The 25,315-nt window shown below is 36.7% G+C and overlaps 1 protein-coding gene across 9 annotated transcripts in view; it reads right to left on the bottom strand.

The window, feature by feature from the left end:
- The window catches only part of PTPRM (protein tyrosine phosphatase receptor type M), a 437,540-nt gene that overhangs the window by 301,289 nt on the left and 110,936 nt on the right, over positions 1–25,315 (bottom strand). For all 9 annotated transcript variants that reach the window (XM_083866169.1, XM_083866171.1, XM_083866170.1 and 6 more), the window contains exon 3: positions 122–387. In XM_083866169.1, the coding sequence (XP_083722295.1) occupies positions 122–387 (266 nt within the window). The remainder of the gene's footprint in view (positions 1–121; positions 388–25,315) is intronic.

Consider the following 25,315-nt stretch of genomic DNA (forward strand, 5'->3'; position numbering starts at 1 on the left):
AATGTGACTAAGATAATGATCAACTAGAAATACTTAAAGGTATTGTGATTTTAAATAAAATGATAATTAAGAACCAGATGGCTATTACGAAAAACAAAATTTCATAAAAAGTAAGACATACCTGATAAAAATTTGGCCAGAAAGTACTTATTGCCAGTTCTGCTCTGCTCCAAGTGGCAGTGATAGATGTGTTCCAGACCGGGTTACCAATAGGGCCATCATTAACCTTCACATATACATTCAAAGTGCCAGGACTAGCTCCACTCTTGCTTGAAACATAATAGTGAAAATCAATACAATGTGTATCATTTTCTTTCAGATGGGGCATCAGGAGGTGAGCTTTCTGTCCCGAAAATCTTCCAGATGTATTCACCAACATGAAAGAACCTGCAAAAACAAAGTGACTGATTCAATTTCTTCCCTATTTTTCTCTTCTTAATATGGTAATATATGTAACTAAAGCATAATTAAAAAATAACAGAAACAATTCAACCATTTTTCTTTGCTTCTACTAACATAAGAATAATTTGTATTTGGTAGGTATTTACTCTCAAATTTCTTTTGCAGAATCTCAAAATCCTTTTGTAAAGCTAGTAAATATTACAATCCTTATTACGCAGGTGGGGAAGGAAAGTAACAAAAACCCCCTAACACTGAAGCAATCTGCACTGGAATAAACCTAGAGATGGTAGTACAGAATCAACTGTAGGTCTCAGCTATCTGAGTGCTTCTGTATGCACAGTCTCTGCTGGCTTTGCCTGGCAAGGTTGTGGTAGTGGGGGAGCTACAGGAGTGGCTTCTTGTGAGAAGCTTCCTCGCATGTCCTACAGAGCGAGTGCCAGTCAGCTCCAAGACAGCCCCACTGCTGGCCAAAGCCCAGCCCAGCAGCGATGGCAGCAGAGCCTTTGGGGTAACATAATTAGAAAGGTGGGAAAAAAGGGAACTTCAAATTCTAGCCGAAGGGAGGAGTGAGAATATGTGAGAGGCGCAGCCCTGCAGACACCAAGATCAGTGCAGAAGGAGGGCGAGGAGGTGCTCCAGGCACCAGAGCACAGATTCCCCAGTGGCCCAGGTGCAGACCACGGTGAGTCAGGCTGGCCCCTGCAGCCCATGGAGTCCACAGATGGAGCAGAGATTCACCTTTAGCCTGTGGAGGGCCCCAACCAGATCAACCACATGGCCAAAGGAGGCTGTGACTTTGTGGGAAGTCCACACTGGAGCAGGTTTACTGGCAGGACTCATAACTTGGTTGTGGGACCCACGCTGGACAAACTGTGCCTGCAGGACTGCACGCTCTGGGAAGGGACCCCACACCAGAGCAGGAGAAGACTGGGAGCAGTCCTACTCTTGAAGAGGGAGGAGTGCCAGAGACAACATGTGATGAACTGATGCATTTTCTGACCCTCTGCACTGCTGGGACGGAGGAGAGAGAGAAAACTCAGGAGTGAAGTTGAGACCAGGATGAAGGGGAGAGCACTTGGTGTCCAGCCAGGGTCAATCCATCACAAGAGTTGCAATGAAATTTAAGAAAATTTTATGTGTTCAGATGGCTGCGTGCAGTATGTGATACAGACAGGGTCCAAAATGTTCTGCATTCCTCAGCCTTCCTCTAACTAATCACAAGTTACCTAGTTGACTAAGTGTGACAATTGTCTCCTGTCCTCAGAAGCTGACAAAAGAATGAACAAATGTAAACACAAGTAAGCCAGTAAACTTTACAAGTCTAAAAAAAAAGGGTGGGGTTGAATTTTGTATTATGGTCACAACTTAAAACAGCAAACAGCAAGAAATATAAAAGTATTCAAATAAAGTTACATTCAAACAACTCTCACATGAGCAGCTAGTCAATTTATACTCTGCTTTCCAGTGCCTATTGTTTTTCAGTGTTTCACTGAAGTGTACCTTCGAAATAATCATGCTGCAGAACTAAGGAATTTGAAAGACTGTACTACGTTAGAAAAATACAACATGATTTCTGAGGCATACATATTTCTAGGTTGAACAAATGAAAAGGAAAGAATTCTATTAACAGATAACCTGTGATATCATAGAAGGAAATAAAATTCAGTTTCTACTTTGGAAAGAAAACATATGAAAATGCATGAGATAATTTAAACCCTGCATTTTTCATAAGTCCAGAAATGGATATGTTACAGTTCCCTGCTACAAATGCATAGATAAGTGTTCCTAGAAAAATGTAAGTAGACACACACTGGTTATATATTTATTAGAAACCAAGTTTTAATATTTTTTTTCGTTTTCTTACTTTGATGAGTGACAATACCTTTTAATGAGATGCAACTCATTTCTTGAAATGAAATGTTGGAGGACCTTTGTCCAGACTGCATCTTTATGTTAAATAGGTTTAACTATTCAATAACAGAAGTTTTGCAGTTGAATTTAAATTATTTATCAAGTATAATTTCCTTTCCAGACAAGTTCATAGAATTGACAAAAATGGAACTTACTTACAATTCAAAAGAATATAAATATTTTGCTCCCTAAAAGGCGTTACTCTATATTTAGTTCACAGTCTGTTTGTTACTATAATGTATCAGGAAAAATCTTTATTCATTACTAACATAAACAGAAGTCACTGAATATGCTTTTTTTTCTTAAAACAAGCAGGAAAAAAACTAATATTCCCTCCATCAACTAGTACATGCTCTGACATTCAATTAATTTATTTAAATTTAAAATATAAACCCCTTAAAACAGGTATAACTGACTAAGTTATAAGAGCAATACTTAAAGCATTCATGAATTCACTAAAAATTAACTGGCGAGATTTTTTACATGGAAACTATCAATCCAACAAACAAAAATTCCCACAGCATGCTTTCTGATAGTGGATCGGTTCTCCAGAACAGCTTTTCATATACTGGGGCAGGTAAGAAATACATATAAAAAATAATAGAACCTATAAAATGGTGTATCTACAAGGAAATAGTCATCTGTCAAAATTGAAGGATTCCACAGGAGAACATGTAAAATTATAATCAACTGAGTACTCATTCCCCTAAGAAAAAATGGCAAGTGCATGTCTTACTATAAATACAATCATTTTATCACACTTAATTTCTCTAAATGTGCTTCCATGTTTATGCACATGGATGATGATAATTTCCTCAGCCAAAAAAGTTTAAATGGGATTTACCTGGGTTTAGTCTTTAGGGCTGTGTTTAGGCACTACATGCAACATAGTAAAACCTAATGGTGCTCATCATTCACTAAATTCAGGCTTCTTTAGTCCACAACCTTGCTGATTCACCTGTATTTCATCATTTTAGCTAAGGAGTTTAAAACAAGAAAGCCATGACTATCCTAAAGTCACTGTTGCTGTTTACAATTCTTCAATGAAAAATGGTTCAGCGGTAATTCAGCAAATATTTGGTTTGTGTAAATATTAATTCTACAAAGATGTGATACTTGAAAAAAGAAAATATGGATTTGCTCCAGAGTAAATGGGCAATTGAATATCCTAGTAATTCTTATTAGCATAAATAGACATTTTCTGTGAAATACTGGACACAAAAAGATGATCAGAAGATAGAGTGGCAGAAGAGCTGGAAAAAAATGTTTAAAAAAGAAAATCTGACAACTGGAAAAGCAACATACTGTCCTACAAAAAATTATGGGAATGGCATAAGAGAGATTTTCCAGTCATTTCTGCAAGTTTTCACCATGTCACCTCACCTTCTTAAGAGATCTTTTTTATACTGGGAATGCCAAACGCTATAAAATTGAATGCAGTATCATTTTTCATGCATGAAGAAAATGTGACTAGTGAGCAAAGAAAGTTACATTGTTGATTTTTCACCAGTCTTATATATGGTTGAGGATAAATTATTAGTCTTACTAATAAATATCAAAAAAATACTGGTATTTAACTTATTTAGGCGTTACTATTGGCTGATTTTGACTCTCAGTATTTGAAAAATATGCTACATGATGGAGAGCAAAAAGTCTGATTTTAAAAAACAGATATTCTCTGGTTTTACTTTATTAACAAAACACTCTTCAGATGCAGAAAGGTGTCATAAACACTGTGACTGGGCAGTTCATAGAATCATAGAAAGACTTGGATTGGAAGGTACATACAAAAGGTTACTTTTGTTAACAAACCAGGATTCCCTAAATGCCAGCCAACCCTACAGCCATCACTGACAAGAGACTGTGACTATCTGATTGCCCAAGACTAAGTGTGGAACTGTTCAAGACTGGAACTTCTGTGCATAAGCAGATGAATTGTGAGTCTCAAGCAGAATGAGTACTGCTTTCAAGACAAGGCAAACTCAATAAAGGTGTTCTTTTATTTACTGTATTTCATAAACAAACATACAGGCCACCTAGGAAGCACTGCAGAAAGCAGAGGATCTGCATTTAGTGACAATCCACCTTGCACTTTAATTCTCAAAGCTTGCAAACAAAACAGGTTTTGTCTCAGTATTTTCTCTTACCATTTACTAATACTATAGAAAAATACATTTTAAGGTAACATTTGATAATTACAGGGCTGCTGTAATTTGAGAAAACTCTCAAAGCATGAGTAGCACTACCTAAAGAAGCTGGAACTTTCACTCAAATGCAGCACTTCCAGACATCACCCACTAGGTATGTGCACACAAACATCAGAGACATTGGCATAATGAGGTGTCCCAAAATACACCAGCTGAGAGTCTTCCCTTCAGTGCCTCAGCTAACACCCATCAATTCTGCTCATTAACTTACAAACCATTACTGTCTCCAGGTGAATTTTAAGTCTTCTTTTGAGCAATATTTACTCATATTAAATTTAACATGGTAATTTCAATAATTATTTATTACCCATCCTAAAAATATCATTAGTCTCAACTTTCAAGCTGTTTATCTTCCAAATTTGCAACTATTCAAACTCTTGGGAAAAAAATCCATTAAAAATCCACCATAAGTCCTGGGTATTTTTTTAAAAAATCAATTCACTTCTACCCATAATGCCAGCTTTGTTTTAGCAGAACAATTAATAAGACTAATAAGCCTTATAATTCTTTCACTAAATTAAATTCTTAAAATTCTTCCTCATCTCATATGCATAGACACATCTCCCATTACTTTGTTAGAAATTGCTTTGATCAAGCTTGAACATGAAATCATGTATTTCTGAATCCTGTATTTTTGCACCCCCTTTTCCCATAGCCAATAAAAAAACAAAAACAGAACCAACCCTGCTTTCTGATGAATGCTGCTTCTTTTTTCAAGTCTTTTCAATATTTATTGATTTTGACTACTCATCCTGTAATCCGTTTTTCTGTTTTCTTCATGACTATTCTATGTTTTCAAATGCTGTACTGACATTTTGAAGGCTACTTTTTTATAGCATTACCTCTTTGCAAAAAACCAAGTAATGTATAGTAGGGGCATACAAAGTTCACAAGCTATTAGAGAAAACGACCGCATGTGCATAAATTCTGAGACAGTTGTTTCAAATTCAACTTCTGAAGCAATCATTGCATTTTAGGAAAAAGAGGAATCAAAATAAGATAATACATGAGGACAGGCAGACCTAGACCCAAAGAGAGTTTTAAAACACAAAGCTTTCCAGCAGCATCTCCTCAGATCTGGCATAGGCAAATTCTGGTTGAGCATTCTAAAGCAGAGAGTAGGTCTGTATTTGAAACACCTAACTGAAATTAAATGAAAGTAACTAAAATCAGAGGACAATCTGCATCTTTCCAAAGTCCTAGTATCATGGAGTCGTCCAGGTTGGAAAAAGACTAGACTACTGTTGATACAGAACAAAGTTAAGGCTGGGTTTGTATAAAACCTTCTGAAGGACAGGGAAAAAGAATCCCATTTGAACTGCAATTCCACTCATGAACACAATAGGAAAGTTTTCTGTTTGGTTAGTTTGTTTATTTGTTTGTAACAGGAAACCTGACTTGCCTGAATAAAAAGAAATACATCTACAAGGTAATTCTCTCTCTGTTTGATAAGAAAGGTCAGGTGTGGAGCAGACTGCGAAATCTCCAAGGAATTGTGCTACTCCTCTTGTCCCCGGAGAGCCGCCTTAGATGCAGCCCAGGGCTGAGGCAGTAAAGCAGTTCCAGCACAGGGGGTAGGTTTCCTTACTAGCCCCAGTCACCCAGAAAACCCACATCAGCCTAAGTGTACAACTACCTCTGCCTGAAGTGTCTTCCACTTTTAAAGGAACTGCACTCCTTTTGGGTTTCAAAGAGCTAAGTTTGATGCAGGGCAGTGTTCTTTTTTCATTTCTGTCATCCAACATTTGGCCTATCCCAATATGCTCTGAAGCTTCTACAGCCAGTGGGAATTGTGCTACGAACTGCTAAGACTGAGAACTGATTTCTAAAACACACCCATGATAAAAAGCTTCCCCAACAAGGCATGCAAAATTTTCTTCCAATTCAGTCAGCTGGATTTCTTTAAAGGTGACCTAATGTATTTTACCAGCTGTAACATTTTTTTAACTTTTAGGCTATGACTGGATTTCAAACATGCCAGAGCTTTGAGACAGATGTCTGCACCTTTTCTTTAAAGTGAACACACCAAAAAATACCAAAAGGACTTGAAAGAAATGATGTTTTATTAGAACATAAACTTGAAAAACTATCTTCTGTCTGAAAATCCAGATACTTTTGAGAGACAGAGGTAAAATACAGCCATTTGAAAAGGTACACAAATACCTTTTCTGTCCAACTATGTCTTTGCAACAAGCGCCCTTTTCCTCCAGACCTTGGCACACTAGCAATCTTCAATAGCCCTTATGAATTCAATAAACTCTACTTGTTCGCCTCTGGGTTAACAGAAAAATCTTCCCTCTTCTCATCATGTCTGGCCTAGTTTTGTGTTTCTTCCCCATTACTCTAAGAAAACTTCCCTAGTGTGAGCTCTCCAGTTAGCACAACTATTGCTGCCTATCCTGTTGTTCCCTGGAAGAGATTCTCCCTTGGCTCACAAAGAAGAAATCCTTTTCTCCCCTTCTGAAAACTTTCCCTAACCAAAAAGAACACATTTACCAACCGCAGACTTTACCACAGCATATAACATGCATACAAAAAAATTATTTTAAAAGACGCCTTGAACCACTCATTGTCACACAGAGAATGACAGTACGTGCATGAATTTTCTGCATGTCCCTTCTGTTTTCAAGGAAATGGGATAAAGTTTCAAACATCACAAACAGAATAGAATTTGTTCAGCACAAAAGCTCTCTCCCTGCCTCAGAGGCTACATTCACAGATGTTTCCTTGCCTTGTTTGTTCCTAATAGGGCACAGCTCCACTGGTTGATTGTTTAGCCTGTGTACCTGCACTGAGATTGGAAGAGGTCTGCTAGACACATCTGCTAGATCTCCCCTGAACAAAAGTAAGGGAAGTCAAAATACAGGATGCAGTACATAAAGGATTAAAGGGTAAGGACAGAAATAGTAACAATCAACATTGTAACAGACAAATGGGCCTTGCTAAAAAAAAAAAAAAAAGCAAACCCTTTAATGTACAGCTGAAGTAGACTGCAAGTATTGCTGAAACTACAGCAGCTAAAGATCTAAGACTTCTATGAAGTGCTCAACACATAACATAACGTAAGTGATTAGAGCAGCATAAGAGAACACATCATATGTATTAAAAACTGAATAACTGAAGCAACTCTTGATGAAGAAATCCTACTAAACATGGATGAGGTTCTGCTAGTGAGATTTTTTGCATGGCTGTTAAACTAGGTACTGTTTAACTTCCTTAACAAGGACGTAAGAATTTCTGGGAAAAAATTAAATTATACAAACATTGGCAAAACCCCACAGAGCATATGAGTAGCCAAATCTAGGCTACTCTCAGGAATCAGGGTGTGTCTTCATCTCCCTGCTTGACAGACAAAGGGCTGCTACAGTTCCACACCCCCAGATCCAGCTGGTTGTGTTCCCAACACTGGAAGACAGACATACAGTGAGAGAGGAGGAGAGAGAGATGGCCTGACAAATCAAATACAGATAGAAAAACAAGGCCTTTATCAGCATTGCTGTGAATACACGGAGCACTCACACATAAAGCATTGACATCCCTGCCCTGTTCCTCCTCTCCAGCCCAGGGGAATCTCACTCAACCAGAGGAACCCACGCCCTGCTCCTCCCCAAGCTCTGGCCCCCCACACCCAAAAGCTTGAAAGCCTGTGACTTTCATGGTCCCACAGCAGCTCCTGGCACTCAAATCTCTTCCCCACTCTCTGCTTAGCTTGGTTTGAAGTTTATGAACATTCACACACACTCTGAAGATCTGAGTGCATCCACAGCCAAGATGGTAGAAACTGGATTTAGTAAGAACACAGGACAGACTGTGATAATCAAGCATCAGGCAGAATCTCACCAGCATACTGAGCAGTCACATACATACATGAGATAAGACTCCTATCTCTTCATCCCTCTATTTTTCCCATGTTTGCTCCTTCCCAATCCAACTTGACTCCTGCCTTTGGTCTCCACATCAACAGCCGCACTTGCAGTCAGAGCAGCAAACTAAATGGCAAGCTGTATTTTCCAGTGAGTCGCTTACCCTATCAACATGCATTTTATTATAACGTGGCATTCAAAGCATGGGACAGTTCTGTCACGGAAGATAAGTATCTGTAAAATTAAACAGCACATGCTAACAATTACTGCTGCTGCCCAGAAACTCTCCCTTCTTTTCTAAGCACATTCTCTTTGCTGCACCACCAATAACATTAGTCATTATTTTTGTAAACCACTCAAGCATGCAATTCACCATTTAAGAAACAATACTCAGGAGATAAGCAGGAATCAGCTTTAACATGATTCAGGGGAGCTCCTGGGGTAAACCAGTTACTTTTCAGATAAAAGCTTTGCAAAAGTAAATGTAGAAAGTCTGGGGGAGAGGAGATCATAGTTTGATCCATGTTATTCTTATCTGAAAAGGACCATCTGCAAGAACAGGGTTAAGTGCTACTGGTGCTCTTCTCCCTTCCCAGCGGCAGGCTGAAAGGTTTGTTAAACACAGAGGTTAATATAAAAAGCTTCTGAATGCCCAAAGACAGTGAGCTTTACAACTTTTACAGAGATACAATTTTCTTTCAGCTTTAGGTTGCTAGGTTAATGTTTGGCTAACGATCACCTATGTATACTCTTCCAATTCTAGATCATCTAAGCAGTAAGTTACTTCTCATTTAAAAGCTGACTGTCATTGTACTTTCTTCACAAAATGTTTTCTGGAAACCATTCTGCCACCTGGCTGACTACTAATTTCCTAACTATTGATAAATGGAAATTGTCATCATAATACTATCAGGTGTGTAAACTACTAAGTTGTTGGAACAATTACTATCTGCAGTAACACACCACATGCAAATAACATGCATCTTCTGCATTTCACTCCAATGTCTGACATAGAAAAATCTGTGTTTTTCATAGATCTGTAAGGCAGAAAACAAAAACTACTGCATTGCCTATGGCACTATGTCCCACAATAATAGAGAGCCTTCTGAAATCCTACTGTACATATCAGTAATTTCAGAAACATATTAGCCTCAAGGGCTTTTCTGCTACTGGAGTAATTTACTCCTGGTTTTATGAGTGTGAATAAAGATAACTCACAATAAAACTTCCTTATCTATTTAAAAGAGTGTGTTAAGCATTGCATTGTCATCTACTGTAGATCTGTGGAGTTGTTTTGTTTTTATTCTATTCTCCTCCTTTGAATCAAAGCAGCCATCTTTGTCTCATCTGTTCAATACTGGTCTGACAACTCTCTCAGCATGGGCCATGTGTCGCTTCAATTCTTTTACTTCCACGAAAAAATCTTGTTCAGAAATGAGAAGCTCACCAGTATAATTACAATCAGAGTAGTTTCCCTAAAACATATTTTTATGCTGTTTTTTTAATTGAATCACTCATTGAGACTCCAAACCACAAGTAGTGGGCTTTCTTCCCCAGTTAAACTACAAATTACTTCAGATTAGTATTCACAGCATTTTTCTTCCACAGAAACACTTCAGAGACCTCAGACAAGACTTGCTGAGTAAAATTTTAAGCACATCAGCGCCTGTGTTTCACTGATGAGCAACAGCATGGCTCAGGACCTTTACTCTTGAGCTCATGTCCCAGTGGAAATCACTGCTACAACAGCACAAAGGCGCACACACGCACCCCACGGCAACTACAGGACAGTTTAAGCCATAATGGATCAGCTACTGCACTTTCTGCAGGCGAAGTTATACACTTTAGTCAACCTATATTGTAACAATATGAAAGCTTTAAAACTGATGGAAAAGCATATCCAGTTGGGGCTATTACTTCTATCTTGAATAAATCACAAACCCTCTACGCCCATGAATTCAGCCTGCTTTTAAAAATGAAATTTAACACTAGTTTACACCAAGATTTATACCTGCCTGCTTGGAATATTGCTTTAGTTGGGCTTTGTACACGAATTAAAGGCCCATTACACCTCCATTTCTCGATTTCTTTTTTTTTTAATGCACTTATACCTTTGCCACAAAAGCAGCTGACAGCATTTTCTACAAATTGGTATATAAAACCATATTTCACTTAGTTTTTCTCCTCTTAGGGATCCTGTTACACTTAGCAATAACTAAGAGAAGAATGACATATCTTGAGAATTCAGATTTGTTTTTTCTTACCTGATTTTCAAATTCTAAAGCAAATAAAAAATACAGAGGTACTTGTTATCCAAGGTGTAAGCTATGTGAAAGAATTTCACTACAGGACAAATTAAAAAAAAATATTTAAAGCATGAAGATTGTCTTTCCTTAAAGAATATATTAAGCTATTCAGTCAACATCAGCTCTAAAATAAAATTCTTTTTGCAAAAAAGCACCTTCTTGGCAGGAAGAAAATAAAATCTATTCTTGGCTATTTTATTCTTGACATGGTAACCACTACAGTACAGTCTATCTTTAAAGGCTCTTATCTAGAAGAGATGACGTCACAAACTACATCACAAAGAATGAATACTGTGCAGGTTGCCAATTTATCTGTGTTTATTCACACAATAATTTCCTTCACTGTGGCAACCGGCAGACTTCCCAAAGCCATTTGTACACTGATAAAATGGGAATTCTGCTTCTCAATCTTTTAAAGAGACTTTTTCCAAGCCCCAGAAGGAACTGGTTTTAAATCTTGTACTACTATGGCTATTTTCTACATCCTACTTAGTCTCCACTTGTATCCACCTTAAATACAGAAGAAAACATCTCTAAATCATTTAACCAGTGTACATAATAGTTAACATATTTACCAAATGAACTTCATGCAGGGCTTTTGGCCCGTGCAGTCCCATAGAGGATACTGTTTAATGTACTTATTTTCAAGTTCTGGTCTGCTAGAGATGCATTAAAGATATTAATTTGGGCCTGATTCATCACTGAAATAAGCGTTCCCGTTTCCATGACTCACAATCCCAGGAACTGAGATTGTCATTCAAGAGAACAACAGAATCAGGGTGGGTTTTTTTCAAAAAGGGAAAGCATAAGACTCTAATTAACACAAGGGCTTAACGATGTGCTTAAGTACCATTCAGGAAAGCACTTAGATACTTAATTTGTCTTCAATAGGATTAAAAATTCAGAAGGTACAGGCATATTTCTGCAGGATGCTTTCTGGAGTTCTGAGATCCTGCTATTGCAGGAACCTGACATTTCACAGCTTTATTAAAAATTGCTAACTGAAATGCCATTGTATTAAAGCACACAACTTTCAAAAATTATATTTTATACTAAAGGTGGCTGGAGGTCTGCAAGAAAATTTAAAGATCTGTAGCAGTGCTCAAGCAAAAAAAGTTTGGGCAACACTAAATTAAACTCTTGACTTTTTTTTAGCCCAGAATTTAATCCTGAAGTTAATATTCAGGCACGTGAGTGATTTTAAAGGGGAAAGAGGGATAAATAACACAGTAGTGTTTTCACTACGATGAAAGGAGAAAGAATGTGTGCTTGCATGTATTTAAAATAGGCTGCAGAATAAAGAACAAACAGAAACCAACCTAAAAGAAAACAAATGCTCTGCACTTTTCTTTTTTGTTGACTCCAGCTTATATTTAAAAGCTTCTAGGCCAAAACTTGGACAGGACAGTAAGAATCCCCTGAATTTAATTGCGTATCAGTCAAACAAAAACTAGGAATCTAACATGGATATTTTTCCATCACCCTACTCTTTTCTGCAGTCCTTTTGGCATGGCACCCTCATGGCCCATTCTGCTTCTCTGTGCTGCCCATGGATACCTGTCAATCCCACTGAACCTTTCAGGGGTGTCTCCTGTAAAGACTCAGGCTGAAGTTTGCAGCCACTGCTCCATCCCTTCCGTGTGTTGGCTGCCCTTGCCAAGCTATGTCAGGCTCTTGGGAGCACAGAGGAGGCTCCCAACAGGGCCATATTCCCCAAGAGAGCAGGGTGGGCAGCCAGGAGCCCAAGGCAGGTGCAAACAACACCTGCCAAAGGGAGACAGAGAGCAGAGGGGACAGATCCTCACCCTCAAGCTGGCAGGGGAGGAAATGGGACATGAGCCATGTCAGAGGGCCCTCAGCCAACAGCTACGACTGGGAAAGACAGCCACATTACACATGGTGCATTCACTGCTATTCTTCCCCACTCCCAGGATGTTATACATACTCTGCCAATTATTTTCTTTCCCCCCATATTTCAATAGGTTTTTTTCCAGTATGAGGGGCACAGAGCACCCCTTACCAGCCCAGTGCCACAGGAACCCATCCCAGCTGCGACACTCCTGCAGCAGGGAGATGAAAGCTGACCATGGCATAGCCAAATAGATTTTACCACATGTACACCTTAATACTCCTGTCTGTCACTCATTATTAATTTGTCCTACATCAAGCTCCTTATTTCTGGCCCCCAACATTAAGAGCAAGTTGCTGTCTACAAGTAGGCATCCTTAAGCTGAGCGTTGTATCAAGGTAACCATGAAAACAAGCAGTGTTCAGCTGCATGTCAGACCACTTACAAAGATATGTTTCTGTATTTAAAACATTTAATGAAAAAAATCAGCTTCCAAACTGACATACATACTGTGTCTGACTGTAGTTAAAGTCTTGATTCCATTAAACTTTGGTTCCTTGTCTGCAAATGTGAACCCTTACAAATGTAATTTATGAAGTACTACAGACCTTTTATTGTCATTATGTTCAAAGCCTGTTTCATATAACCAAATAAGCTATACTACAACAGCATTTTATGGGACAAAAATTCTATTATAAAACATTATCATAATGAATCAGATTACATTAAAATACTAAAGGAAAATGAAAATTTTACAGTGAATAACTGCTAGACTCAATTATCATTTGCAGTAAAAGGAATACTTTCTGTTTCATTCGTACTAAAACTTTGTGTCAAATGCAGAAATGCAAAACTTAGTGACATAATTTCATATTTAGGCAAGCATCTTGGCTTTACTTGAGACACTGTAGCATTTATTTTCTCTCACCTCACTTGCTGCCTTTTTATTTTGCCTATAATTATTTAACCTAATGTTATTTTGGTTTGATTTACTGAACTAAGCTTGCAGTTCATTCTCCTGAAATTTTTGCTGTGATCCTTCGAAGCCTGGCTATCTTAATTCTGTGAATATTTTCAAGTTTTTTACAGGTGAAGTTTCAATTAAATGTACCAAATGTTAAAGACTTATCTGCAATCAGCCCAGGAATAATTTTCCAAGGAAATCATATCAGTGGCAGAAATGAACATACTGAAACTAAAAACTTCACTTCTAAACAACCGTTTTTTAAATCAGCTATGATTACAAGATCCAGCTCTAGTACTCAGTCAAGACAAAAAACTAAAGCCCCCATTTTTCAGTGTCATTCATGTGTGTTAGTCAGTACTTTGTATACAGAAGCAGAAAGACTCCAAGCTATACATTCAAACCAAAACGGAGATCAAATTGCAAAAACAAAATAAAATTAAAAAAAAAATTAAAAGTTGATGGTAGATATGGTACTGTAAATATATTTAATGTTACTTTACTTTTAAGTTGACTTGTTTTGAAATAGAAGCCCAGTCTTCCAGCTTCTTTAAGAGTCCTAAGTCCCTCCTTCAGAAAAGGTAGAAAATAAACTATAAACAAAATCATCCCTTAGAAAACACCCACTCTGAACCACACTGAAAAACCCAGATCCTGAGGCAAAAACAATTGTTTGCTAAGTCTGCTGTGTTAACCTGAACACTGAGACTGTTCACTTGCTCACTCTGTCTTTATTTTGCTTGTCATATTCTTCTATTCCTCCTTATCATCTGCTGTACACAGGAGGGAAGTGGAGAATAGTCTACTGGAAAGTGAATGCACACTTAGCTAGCAGATGTCAGCATCTGTTTCACATGTTGCACAATTAGGAATCTATAGGTTTAGAGACTGAGGTTTAAAAATACACTGAAAACATTTCTATAAGGTTCTTGTAAATCTATTCCTTTAAGTGTGAGGATATTTTAAACACATACTCTGAAATGCCTGCTGAGACACAGAAGTTGCTATGTGGAGCGCAACAAACAGATCTTTACTGAATGCTGTTTATGCACACATTGAATTATCTGCAATGCCCAGGAAGGTGAGCACCACTGTGTGCATTTTCTTTCAAGTTTACACTAACTTTTTTAACTAAAGAAGCCTGTTGAAAATTAACCATTTTTTTACTCACTTACTTCTTACTCGCCTCTTGAGATATACAGGGATTTTTTTTTAATCATTTGAAATATACTTATTTTAATAAGAAAAAAAAATTACAGTTAGGCAGCAACATTACCCAGTTCATAAAACTCAAACTTGATTTTTTGTAGAGATTGTAACTCAACAGACATTGCAATATGATGAATGATTACTAGATAAATGCATCTAGGCTATTCCTACTCTTTGCTCATCATTTTTGATAAGGCCTGTCATGAGACAGCAGGCAACACTCACTAAGCTTTAACAGAATGTAAGTTAATTTCCTGAAAGAATAATTTAAGGGAGATTTTTTATTAAACCCTAATTACTTCTACTTCATTATCACTTCAGTAGGTGGATTGGTTGGTATCATTATTGTAATGGAGGTCAGTGAGAATTAATCAGTCCAGTCTTACAAATATACTGCTTCCTCTCATCTTTTTATAAGTCTGTCACCTTTTCATGTATTTCAGTAATAAAATTCAGAGAGGTCATACCAGGAAAGTGAAAAAGCAGTGACTGAAAAGGGTCAATGGTAGATAAGCTCTTACTGCCTTTTTAAAATAAAAACTTCATCCAGAACTTCCTAGAGCTGTATGGTCTGCCAATATTGCTAATATAAAATAATTTAATGTTCAACCTGCTTTAGCAGATGAGAAGAATGTGCAATGAATGTCTTGGTTTTGTCAGAACTTGGTTTTGTCAGGGGCAAAATTTCAGTGGTATATTCTGACAATGGACAGATACTTCAGGAGTGACTTACAGCTTACCAAGTCTAGCTCAAGCAAGTAAACAGGAATGATCTTGAACTTCTGGTTTTTTTTCTAGAATTCTCTTTTTTCATCAGCTGAATATTTTCAAACAAGATTAATTTAAATGATCATCATTTATAAGCCTCTTTTACTATTTAGAAATCTTTCCACTTGGTTAAAAAATTCCTGCCTTCATATCCTCTGAATAAACTTTTCATCAACAGCAGTCCATAATAACTACTGTTATCCAATCCTTCACAATAAAGAGCAAAGGAGGAAACAATGGACTAGGAAAAGAATATTATTCTACAAAACCTAATTCCTTTGAAAACCAGAGTTGCTGAAAAAAATATTTTTATGAAAAGCTAGAATTCCTATGAGAGGATAAGTCAGTTTGGGTTTGGTTTTTGTTTTATTTATTTTAGCTAATTCCCTGTGTTATTATTTATAACAACTACTGGCACTTATTTCACACATACGAAAACTAATCTAAGATTCTCCCAGTTTATCTGTCTAATTCTTTCTTTATATTTCTGAGTTTTCTTGTCCTGTCACATTCTACCTAGCTTCTTTGTTCAGTCAGGGATGCCAGCTTTGTCAATCCCTTTGGTTTCCTCCTGATCAACTCCCCATATAACTTCCTTCTGACTGAATATTCAACAACCCAACCTCCTTTCATTATTCAGTAACATCAGTTTGAAGGGGAAATCAATGTATTATCAGACTAAAGAAGTTGGTCATTGAATGCTTCCTTCAACTTGAATTCTGATTCTTTAATTTCTGTTAATGGGGGATACAGCTATCATAATTCCCAAAAATACAGGTGCATCATGTACATAAGCATTTGTCTTGTTTGTCACAGCTGCCAGGAACATGGCTACATGGTAGATGAAGCCTTTGAACTTCATTATAAGTAAGTAAAATTCTACAAATAGCAGCATATACCTGATCTGAACACATAATCAGAGTCTTCACATCCTTACAATCCTCAGTTATCTATCTACCCATTAGGTGCCCTAAATCACTGTGTGAAAAGCATTCTTTAGATGTACCGATTTTAATTCTGCATTAAACAACAAAAATAGTATTTCATACCTTTAAAATCTCAAATTATTTTCTAGCAGATAGAAAAGTAGTGATTGAGCCAAAATACGAGCACTTCAGTTATTCTCTATAGCATTCTTTTTATTTCATGGCATCTAAAAAGGTATTTTTCTTTTCCTTTTTTAAGAGTGAAACATTAGTTCAGTCCATTAAAAAAAAAACCAAACTGAAAACACTGAAGATTTTCTGAGAAAAAAAGGTTGCTTAAGGGTTTTCAAAGGCCTAAGAAAATTCATTACTAGGAAACGACTTTTTAATCAAGCATGAGGAGGAAAGTGGAAAGTATTTTATTCCCTGTAACAACATAACACATGCTTAAATACTTAGAAACATTGTTTACACTTCAAGAGAGACCTTATCTCCAAAAATAACTAAAATTCTCTAATATTTAGCTTATATCCATGGGGAGATTTAAACTCTTATTTCCCTGTAGCTTGCCTTTGCTTACAAATTTGCAGCATAAAACATTAAGTCATTCTAATTTTTATGATTTTTCATCTATCTAAGCTAGGACAGCAAATATAGACTTATTTTAGTTGAGGATAAGAAGAAATGGGTACTTAGTACTGTAATTACTTAACAATGACTGATACTTTAGTAGCACAGATAAGTAGTGTTTTAGGGTTTGATGCGTCACAGAAGCTCAGCTAATACAATGATAGAACAATATAAACATTCACTATTTTTAAAATTTTTAAAGAAAATCCAGTGGAAATAATTTTGAACAGTCTACTTAGAGCTCTAATATTTACATAAATTTCCTTGTTTTCCTTCTGCTTAGTTTTCCCACAGATTTTCACATAAACATGCTACAGATTTTATTCTCAAAAAGGTTAAATTGATCCTAGGTAAGAAGGGATTCCCAAATCATCCCCAAAAATGCTGAAAAGCCTGACTAGTGCCCATGTACATCCTAACGGTGACTCAGTTTCTAAAATGAAAGCCTTGGAAATGGGAGACAGAAATTTCAGTTGCCAAAGAAAATCTCTATCTCTTCAAAAGCAATCTTCAAAACAAATCAGCATTGCCTGACAATACTTAGAAATTTTTAAAGGTATACTTAGCACTGCTGGTAAATAATATCAGAATATTATTGTTTATAAATTGCTGTAGAGTAAAATTAATTGGGAGAGAAACTTTCCCACTTGACCACTCATACAATGTTCTGGCTCTGAGCAGAGGCTGAAGAGAAGTAGCTCAGGTTTTCTGAAACAAAATTCTCTAAAGAGCAAGAAATACTTTTATAGGCTTTGCACTATTATAAAGAGAAACTCCACCTGGAAGTTAACTGGAGTGAGAAAGATAACACATTCTAAGCAACATCAACATCTGTCATCTCGTGCAGGAATACATTCCTGTGTCTGGTGCATTTTCTTGTAATCACTCAGTGCTGAGTGCAAACATCCATTATAAAAAGTTTGTATTCTACCAATGCCTCCTTCAGTAAGCTTTTTTGTATTTCAGTGGAAGTCTGAGATTACAGATTTAACTTAGCATTGGTGTTCTGGAGTGGAAAGCAATATAGACATCCTGTTAGGAATCATAAACTAGCTTAACTACTTCCCATCTTTATTTCACATTCTGCCACTCTTTCATTATCTCAAGTGAGTCACTTAACCTGCATAGGTCAATTAGATTGTCTGTAAATTATGCAGGACACCACACAGCCTCCTGGTTGTTATAAGGTGTTACTCATTTCTGGGAAAAAACATTTGACATTCTTGGATAAATAAGAGTGTAAATTTTATTACCACCAGCTAATGAGAAATTAGCTTATGAGGGCCATGCTATGTGCTGTTTGCAGTTATCTTGCATGATAAATGACTCTCCCAAATAGTCATCAGTGATCAATATAATTTTTCTCAATCCTTGCCCTGTTTTTAATATTTACAAGTTTCTACATTACTATGCAAGAAGAAGACAGGCAAACAAGGACAGTAACTGTCAGTTCACAGAGAACTGAAACAGAAATGCAGACATAGCACTCACAGACATGGAGAGTTCACTTTGTTCTGAAAAGTAAAACAAATAGCAATTTTTTAGTCATGGTTACTATGTCCTTAATTTTCTTGTTTCCTGAAAAACAGAAACCAACTCCCTAAGTAGTACTGAGTCCAAATACTTTGCTTACAATGTATTATTATTTATTTGACAGATAAGTTGAAACCAAGCCCACTGAAGCTGTATGTGTGTTTTACTATTTCATTATTACTATCATAAGCAGCAGAGAGAGACAGCTTACTACAAAGTAATAAGTAGTATTTGGCATTAGCAGGCATAGAAGATATCGAGGTCATCAACTTTCAGTAAGGGAATACACTTTGATTGGTTGATTCACAGGAAACAGCTTGTTACTCACACCTTCTGGGCTTTTTCCCCTTTGCTTTAATTAAAACAAGAATAAACTATTTTTCAGTTTTGCTAAACAGAAAAAAAGATCATGCTGATAGAAGAAATAAAAGGTCTTTTTTCAGGAAACATTTCTTAAACACATAACCTTCCATAACCTTTAGCTTCCTCAGGTACAAAATTTTATTGAAGTCAAATGCAATTGTTCTATTAAATGGGCAAAAACTGTCTGACCTATTACAGAGACCCAATCTTTTCTGCATTAGCAGAAGCTACAGTGAAGCATTTCAATGCCTACCTCTGTAGCCAAAATTGCTCTTTAAAGCCCTATAGATCCATACTGCTACTGAAATTGATTGACACATTTATACTGTGCCTTCCTGTTTCTGTCCTATGAGGTTGCACAATAAACCAAAGTAAGGACACAAGCAATGTTTTCTCTGTTGTTGGATTGTTTTTTCACTGCTGGAGATGTGTGCTAAGGTGGTGCCAGATCCCCAAAGGCACTACCATGCCCTACTGTCTCACCCTGTACACCCTGCCACCCCATACTCTTGTTTTAGCTCAGTCCTGGGCCATGGGTCCCTGCCCCAGCCATGCTGGAGGTGTGCCTGTCAGAAGCTGTCTCTGGCCCCTCTGCCTTTGGCTCCTGTCCTAGCCCTCTAGTTGGACCTTGAACTTGGGACTTCCCATTGGATTCCACTAGCATGGCACTATTCCTGTTACTGCTGGCTGCATTTAGATGCTGTGGAACTGTGTCCCATCTGTGAGGGCACAGCCCTTGCATCTCCCTAACAGAGGAAAGTAGGTAGTGCTCAAGGTAATTTAACCATGTGGGAAACTACTGCCTAAAACTAGGCTTCATATTAGCTAATCCACAGGAAATAATTATACTGTCTATATTTTCTCTCCAGTTGTACAAACCTTATTAACAAACTGAAATCCTAAGCAACACTGATATTTAACAAATCCTGTCTGTTATGTGAGATAGCACTTACTGAAACAAAGAGCTATTGCTTCAGGTCTTCTGCTAAAGCACTTACAGCAAAGCTAAACATTTCCATCACATTTTCATGTTTGTAGTGTAACAGATAGAGCCATTTCATTCACTTCAGTGAGTAAACTTATGCCAGAAATGTATCCCTACTCTGATACTGCTGATTCTTTATCTAGCTTAGGAAAAAAAAAAAATATGGCACTCACAGATCTCATGCTAATGATAGAGGAGGAAAACTGACAGGGATGAAGTGATAGGGTCTACCTCCAACACAGAAAGTAACAGCAGTATGACCTACCTATCCCATTTCTTTCAAAGGATTATCTTAAAGTACAGGAAAATAAGAGGCGAATGCTTACTATAATCATGAAAGGCTTCTAAAAGCAGGAGCTATTCTACTCCATTTCAAAATGAAGAAAGGTAGATTCATTTGACATAACCCAGAAAGGCTTCATTTCAACTTTATATTCCTTTAGTATAAAAAGAAGCTACCAGAAAATACCTAAAAGAACTGCTCTGAGAGTTTTAGTATGCACTGGACTTGAATAAATGTTAACATACAGTCCTCCAAGATCTTATTGGATATTTCATTTTTGAAACATCCTCTGCCTTCTAAATTCTGTTCCAGCAGCTACCAATTTTACTGGCCACAGAGCAGGATTTATTGCCTGCTCAGACCAAAACATGATCTTTGATTGCTTACAGCACAGGTTCTTGTGACTCCCATCACGAGATGAGACAACATTTATTAATGGGATGGCATCTTGAACTAGACTTCAAGGTTGACTGCTGACAGACAGTACCTACCACAAGACCATAAAATAAGTATGTACTTTTCCTATTTTCTCATTTTATAAGCACCTTTTTCCAGATGTATACTGTACTTGCTCTTTCCCCCTAGATGATCTTACTCAATATATGTACTCCCTTGTCTTCCTTCTGACCTAATTTCCTACACCTAAAAACAGTTTTCAGTTTCCTGCATCCTTGAACAATGAAGTGTTGCTTTACAGTACGATGTAGCTGATGAAAAAAGGCTAGAACTCCAAGAAGAATCTACCTTCAAGCACTAAGTCTGAACATTTCAGTTCCTCTCTTGTCTCTACTGAGAAATGCTGCAAAATACAGAGAGGAACTGCAGGAACCTCAACTGCGGTAATACCAGGCTAGATCTGATGTCAGCCTATTCCAGCAGCTGGCATCTTCCCTGTGCCCAAATAAAAGAACCCTTTGGGAGACAGTGGCTACTAACCCTAAAATAGGGTTGTCTAAAAAGTAATATAGAAGCCATGTTAGTCTTTTCCTGTCTGCAGAAGTCCCAAAAAAAAAAAAAAAAAAAAAAAAAAAAAAAAAAAAAAAAAAAAAAAAAAAAAAAAAAAGAGAGTTTATAGAGGTAGAAAAGCTAACACTAACACCTTAGGGACAAAACATGCTACACCACAATGCTGCCATATGGACCACAAAACTTTACTGCCTTGAATTTTTCCCTTTAGCTATATTTGTGGTACCATTTAATAACTGTTCTATATTTACTACACTAGTATTTAAATAATATGCTACTTCATTGTACAATTGTTAATGTGAAAGTAGTTCATTTATTGTTTTAAAGGCTGGGTTTGGTTTATTGGAGTTTGGGGGGGGTGGGGGTTTATGGCTTTTGGGTTATGTTTTTTTTAAAGAAACCTAGTATTCCACTCTCACTAACCAGAAGTAATACATATGTTTGAAAAGTGCTGTTTGAAAACACAGAATATTAAGACATGCAGTGTCTTTCACTGTAAAGAAACAAAAAACAAATAAATAAAAACACATTCTCCCAAAGGAACTTAAATAAAATTAGAAGTGTCTTCCCATTCGAGACTCAAAGTAAAAACACAAACTATGTGAACTATGTGGAATTGCAAAGTAAAATTCCATTTCTCTAATGTAACAGAGTTTATACAATCCCCCAAATCAAGGTAACACAACTATACAGCACAAGCTACTCTGTTATTCCTGAGAAAGGATGTGAAGGCAGAAGGATGAGCAGTAGGAGAGCAGGAGCAGAAAGAACGACACATCATTTTATCATGTACTCTGCATAAAGGTTCATAATTGTTTAGAATTACAAACAATTTACACTCCCAAGGTACAGTGTAGCACAATTTAGTTGTGAGCATTTGGATTCATCTAGCCTAGTGTAAGAAATTAAGGTTCAGGTGAAGTCCATAGCAGTAATGGACATGATTAACTGGAATTCTGTTACAAGCTGCCGTTGGGCACAATATTGGTTTCTTTAGTCATTATTAACAATTAACATCTTGTCTAAATTTTAAGTGTGCTCTCCTCATAACTTCCGGAAGGAAGTGTCGTCTTATTATAATAAAACATTTCTATTTAAAGAAATGAAAATTTACTTAGAAACTCCATTTCTAAAGATAAGGTATGTCTCTTGTAAAAGACTGCAAGAATATTCAAGGAAAAATATTTTTTGATACCTCAACAAAAATGTAGTTAACAAAGAAAAACAGTAACTAAAATTTTAATTACCATGCTATAATTAACATGTCATGTATAACAAACTATAGAATCGTATACAAAAAATATCAGATGAGGGCAAAACTTGGTGCTATCTGCTATTTGCACTTAATTAGCAACCATAAAACCGCAGAAAACTTTTATCAGTTTCTAAAGATGTGCTTTTTCACAATTTAATCTTGACATGGAAAGAAGCAGGTATTATGAAGCTTCGCATTAAGCATTGAAGTATTGAGGAATGCCTTGGAAAAAAGCAGACTAATATTATTTATCTTGAATATAAGTAATGCTCCTGTGCACGCAGAAGCCAAGCGAAACCAAATCTCTTCATGTGTTCATTTCAAAGTAAAGGCAACTACCTTGCTCGGAATATCCTGTGGCTCAGCAGATGTATTGAAAATCAACATGGTTATATCCAGTTGCTAGTCAGCCCTTCTGGAGTCAAAACACACACAGCCATAAATATTAATGTGTGTGCTTTTCTAGACCTATCTTCAAGTGTTCCATCAAAATTTTCTTCAAATGAGGAGGAACATAAAGGAGCACATTTTAATAGGCAAAGCAAAGCAAAGCTCAGGGAACTATTAGGTAAAAAAGGATATCCCAGAATCCTTTAGGGAATTTAGCAGTCTGCACTTCCCTAGACTCTGCATCACTGATATGCTTAAATGCAGTACACTAACATAGCTTTTGCTAGGAAATGAATCTGTGAAAAATAACAATGCTTAGAAAAAGCACCGAGAGCTGGAGGTGGCAAAGAGAGAAATTTGGCACACAATAAAAAAACACGACAACTGATGTAAAATGTAAAGTCTGTGTGTGGCCAGAGGATTCAGCACAATTTAGAGAGGCACTATGAAGATTTTTCTGAACACAGAAATCTCATGCACATACTGAGATTAAAACAGAAGGATGAGAGAATAAAATTCTTGTAAATAAATATATCCTCCCAGAAAGGGAGAATGGCACATGAACTGTACAGAATAGAACAAGAAAAGAATCTTGAGGTAACAAAACTCCAGAATCTCAAAGTAACAAAACCGAGGCTTTCGGCAATTAAAGTTTGCTTCTATTACAAAGATCTCTCACTTAACAACCACGGTTCAAAAATCAGAGCTTCCGTTAGGCTTCAGCCTTACCACAATATTGAAAGATTCTTAAAAGGCAAAATAAAGGAAATTCACACCATCATAAAAGCAGCCTACCTATTAACACACAAAATAGTGGCCTCAGGTTTCAGATGCTTTTCTTTCACTATGAAGATGATTCACCAGTGAAAGAAATTAGGCAAGCTGAGATTATACCAAAGGATTTTCTGTATTCTTTATGCTATATTACATAGCATAGGCTTTACTTGACAAATACAAAAGATAAATAGCAGCATCACTGCATTACACATTTTTATTTCCACATTACAGGTGGCAAAGTAACGTTAGTAGCTTTTCCAAAGGAGTATTTTCATTTGAATGACAGCAATATGGGTTAATAAAAGATCTCAGAGGAGCTCTTTTCTGGAACTTGAAAGGCAAATTCATTAATTGGAAACAAATCAACAAAGCTTTTTATTTCTGTGAAGATAATTTCACATGTGCTTTGCTAAATATCTTTCAGTATCTCATAACAGTTGTAGATTTCAGAATCCAGGAATAAAACATTGTGATGTTTTATTTCTTTACAACCCGCTCACAGTTGAGTCAAAACATCCCTGCAGTTTAGCAAAACTGACCTCTACCCCATCTCTAAAGGAGAATAACTGGTAGAAAATGATGCATTTAGTCTGAACCATAATACTGCACAGAATGTCAACTCGGAGCTGGAGACATTTCCAACACATTCAGGCTTGAAGAGGAGACAAGAGGAGATAAGATGAAACTGAAGGAGAGGCTGGACAAAGTTAATTAACATAGATGTGTACCTTTAGAGAAATACTGATATCCTGCTGGTGCTGTGCAGTGGTGAAGACTATGCCTAATATGAATCTATTTTTTTACACATAGAAAAACTAATAAATTACTTCATTTATTAAGGGTGTACATTCTAATGTATCTTTAATTTTTTTCAATTTAACTTTGTTTCTTTATAGACTAGCACAGAAGTTAAAATTACCTGTTTTAATGCTTTATTTTAACTTAAACATACAACCAGATGTAGACACACTAAAACATGGGTAATTTAAATTCAAGAGGCACTATAATATATCCTGGCAAAATATAGCTTTTAGTTGCTGTACCTAAAATAATAATTAAATTCTTACTAATTATACAATTGTTATTACTGCTATATTAAAAAACCAGGGAAAAAGTCTGCCATGCACTCATAAAGCTGCGTCCATTTTGCAAGCCAAGTAAGTAAAATGCCTGAATTGAAATTTCTCCAAACAACTTTCTGCCTTCACAAATGTGCCTCACACTAAAATTAAACATGGCAAGAACACCATAGCACACGTAACACCTAAATGTGATTGCTGAAAGATGTAACACATCTTTTTACACATGTTATATCAATTTATTTTACTGTAAAATTTAAAGCTATGGGCTGACTTACATTTCATATAGCATATTCTACACTCATGAAAGGAATTTGATGCTATTGCTGATCAAGTCTACTCCAGACCATGATGACTTGTTTCTGACACATAATCATTTCTATTGCTTCTACACAGCAAGCATCCAAAACACAGCTAACATCTTCAGCTCGTCCTGCCTAATGCTTTTTAGATTAATCAGTTCCCAGAGGCACTAGCTCAAGAGCAGGTGCACAATATCCAGCTGATCTCCCCAGAACAGGACCCGCATCAATTATCATCCTGGATCTTTCCAAAGGTGCTTCATTTAATGTGTGGCTGCTTAATAAGGAAAACTCATAAGGAAATGCCAAGAAAAGCAGCAACTTTTACATCCCTTTCCTCAGGTCTC

Source organism: Zosterops lateralis (assembly GCF_965231275.1).
Source record: "Zosterops lateralis genome assembly, chromosome: 1".
Taxonomy (NCBI): Eukaryota; Metazoa; Chordata; class Aves; order Passeriformes; family Zosteropidae; genus Zosterops; species Zosterops lateralis.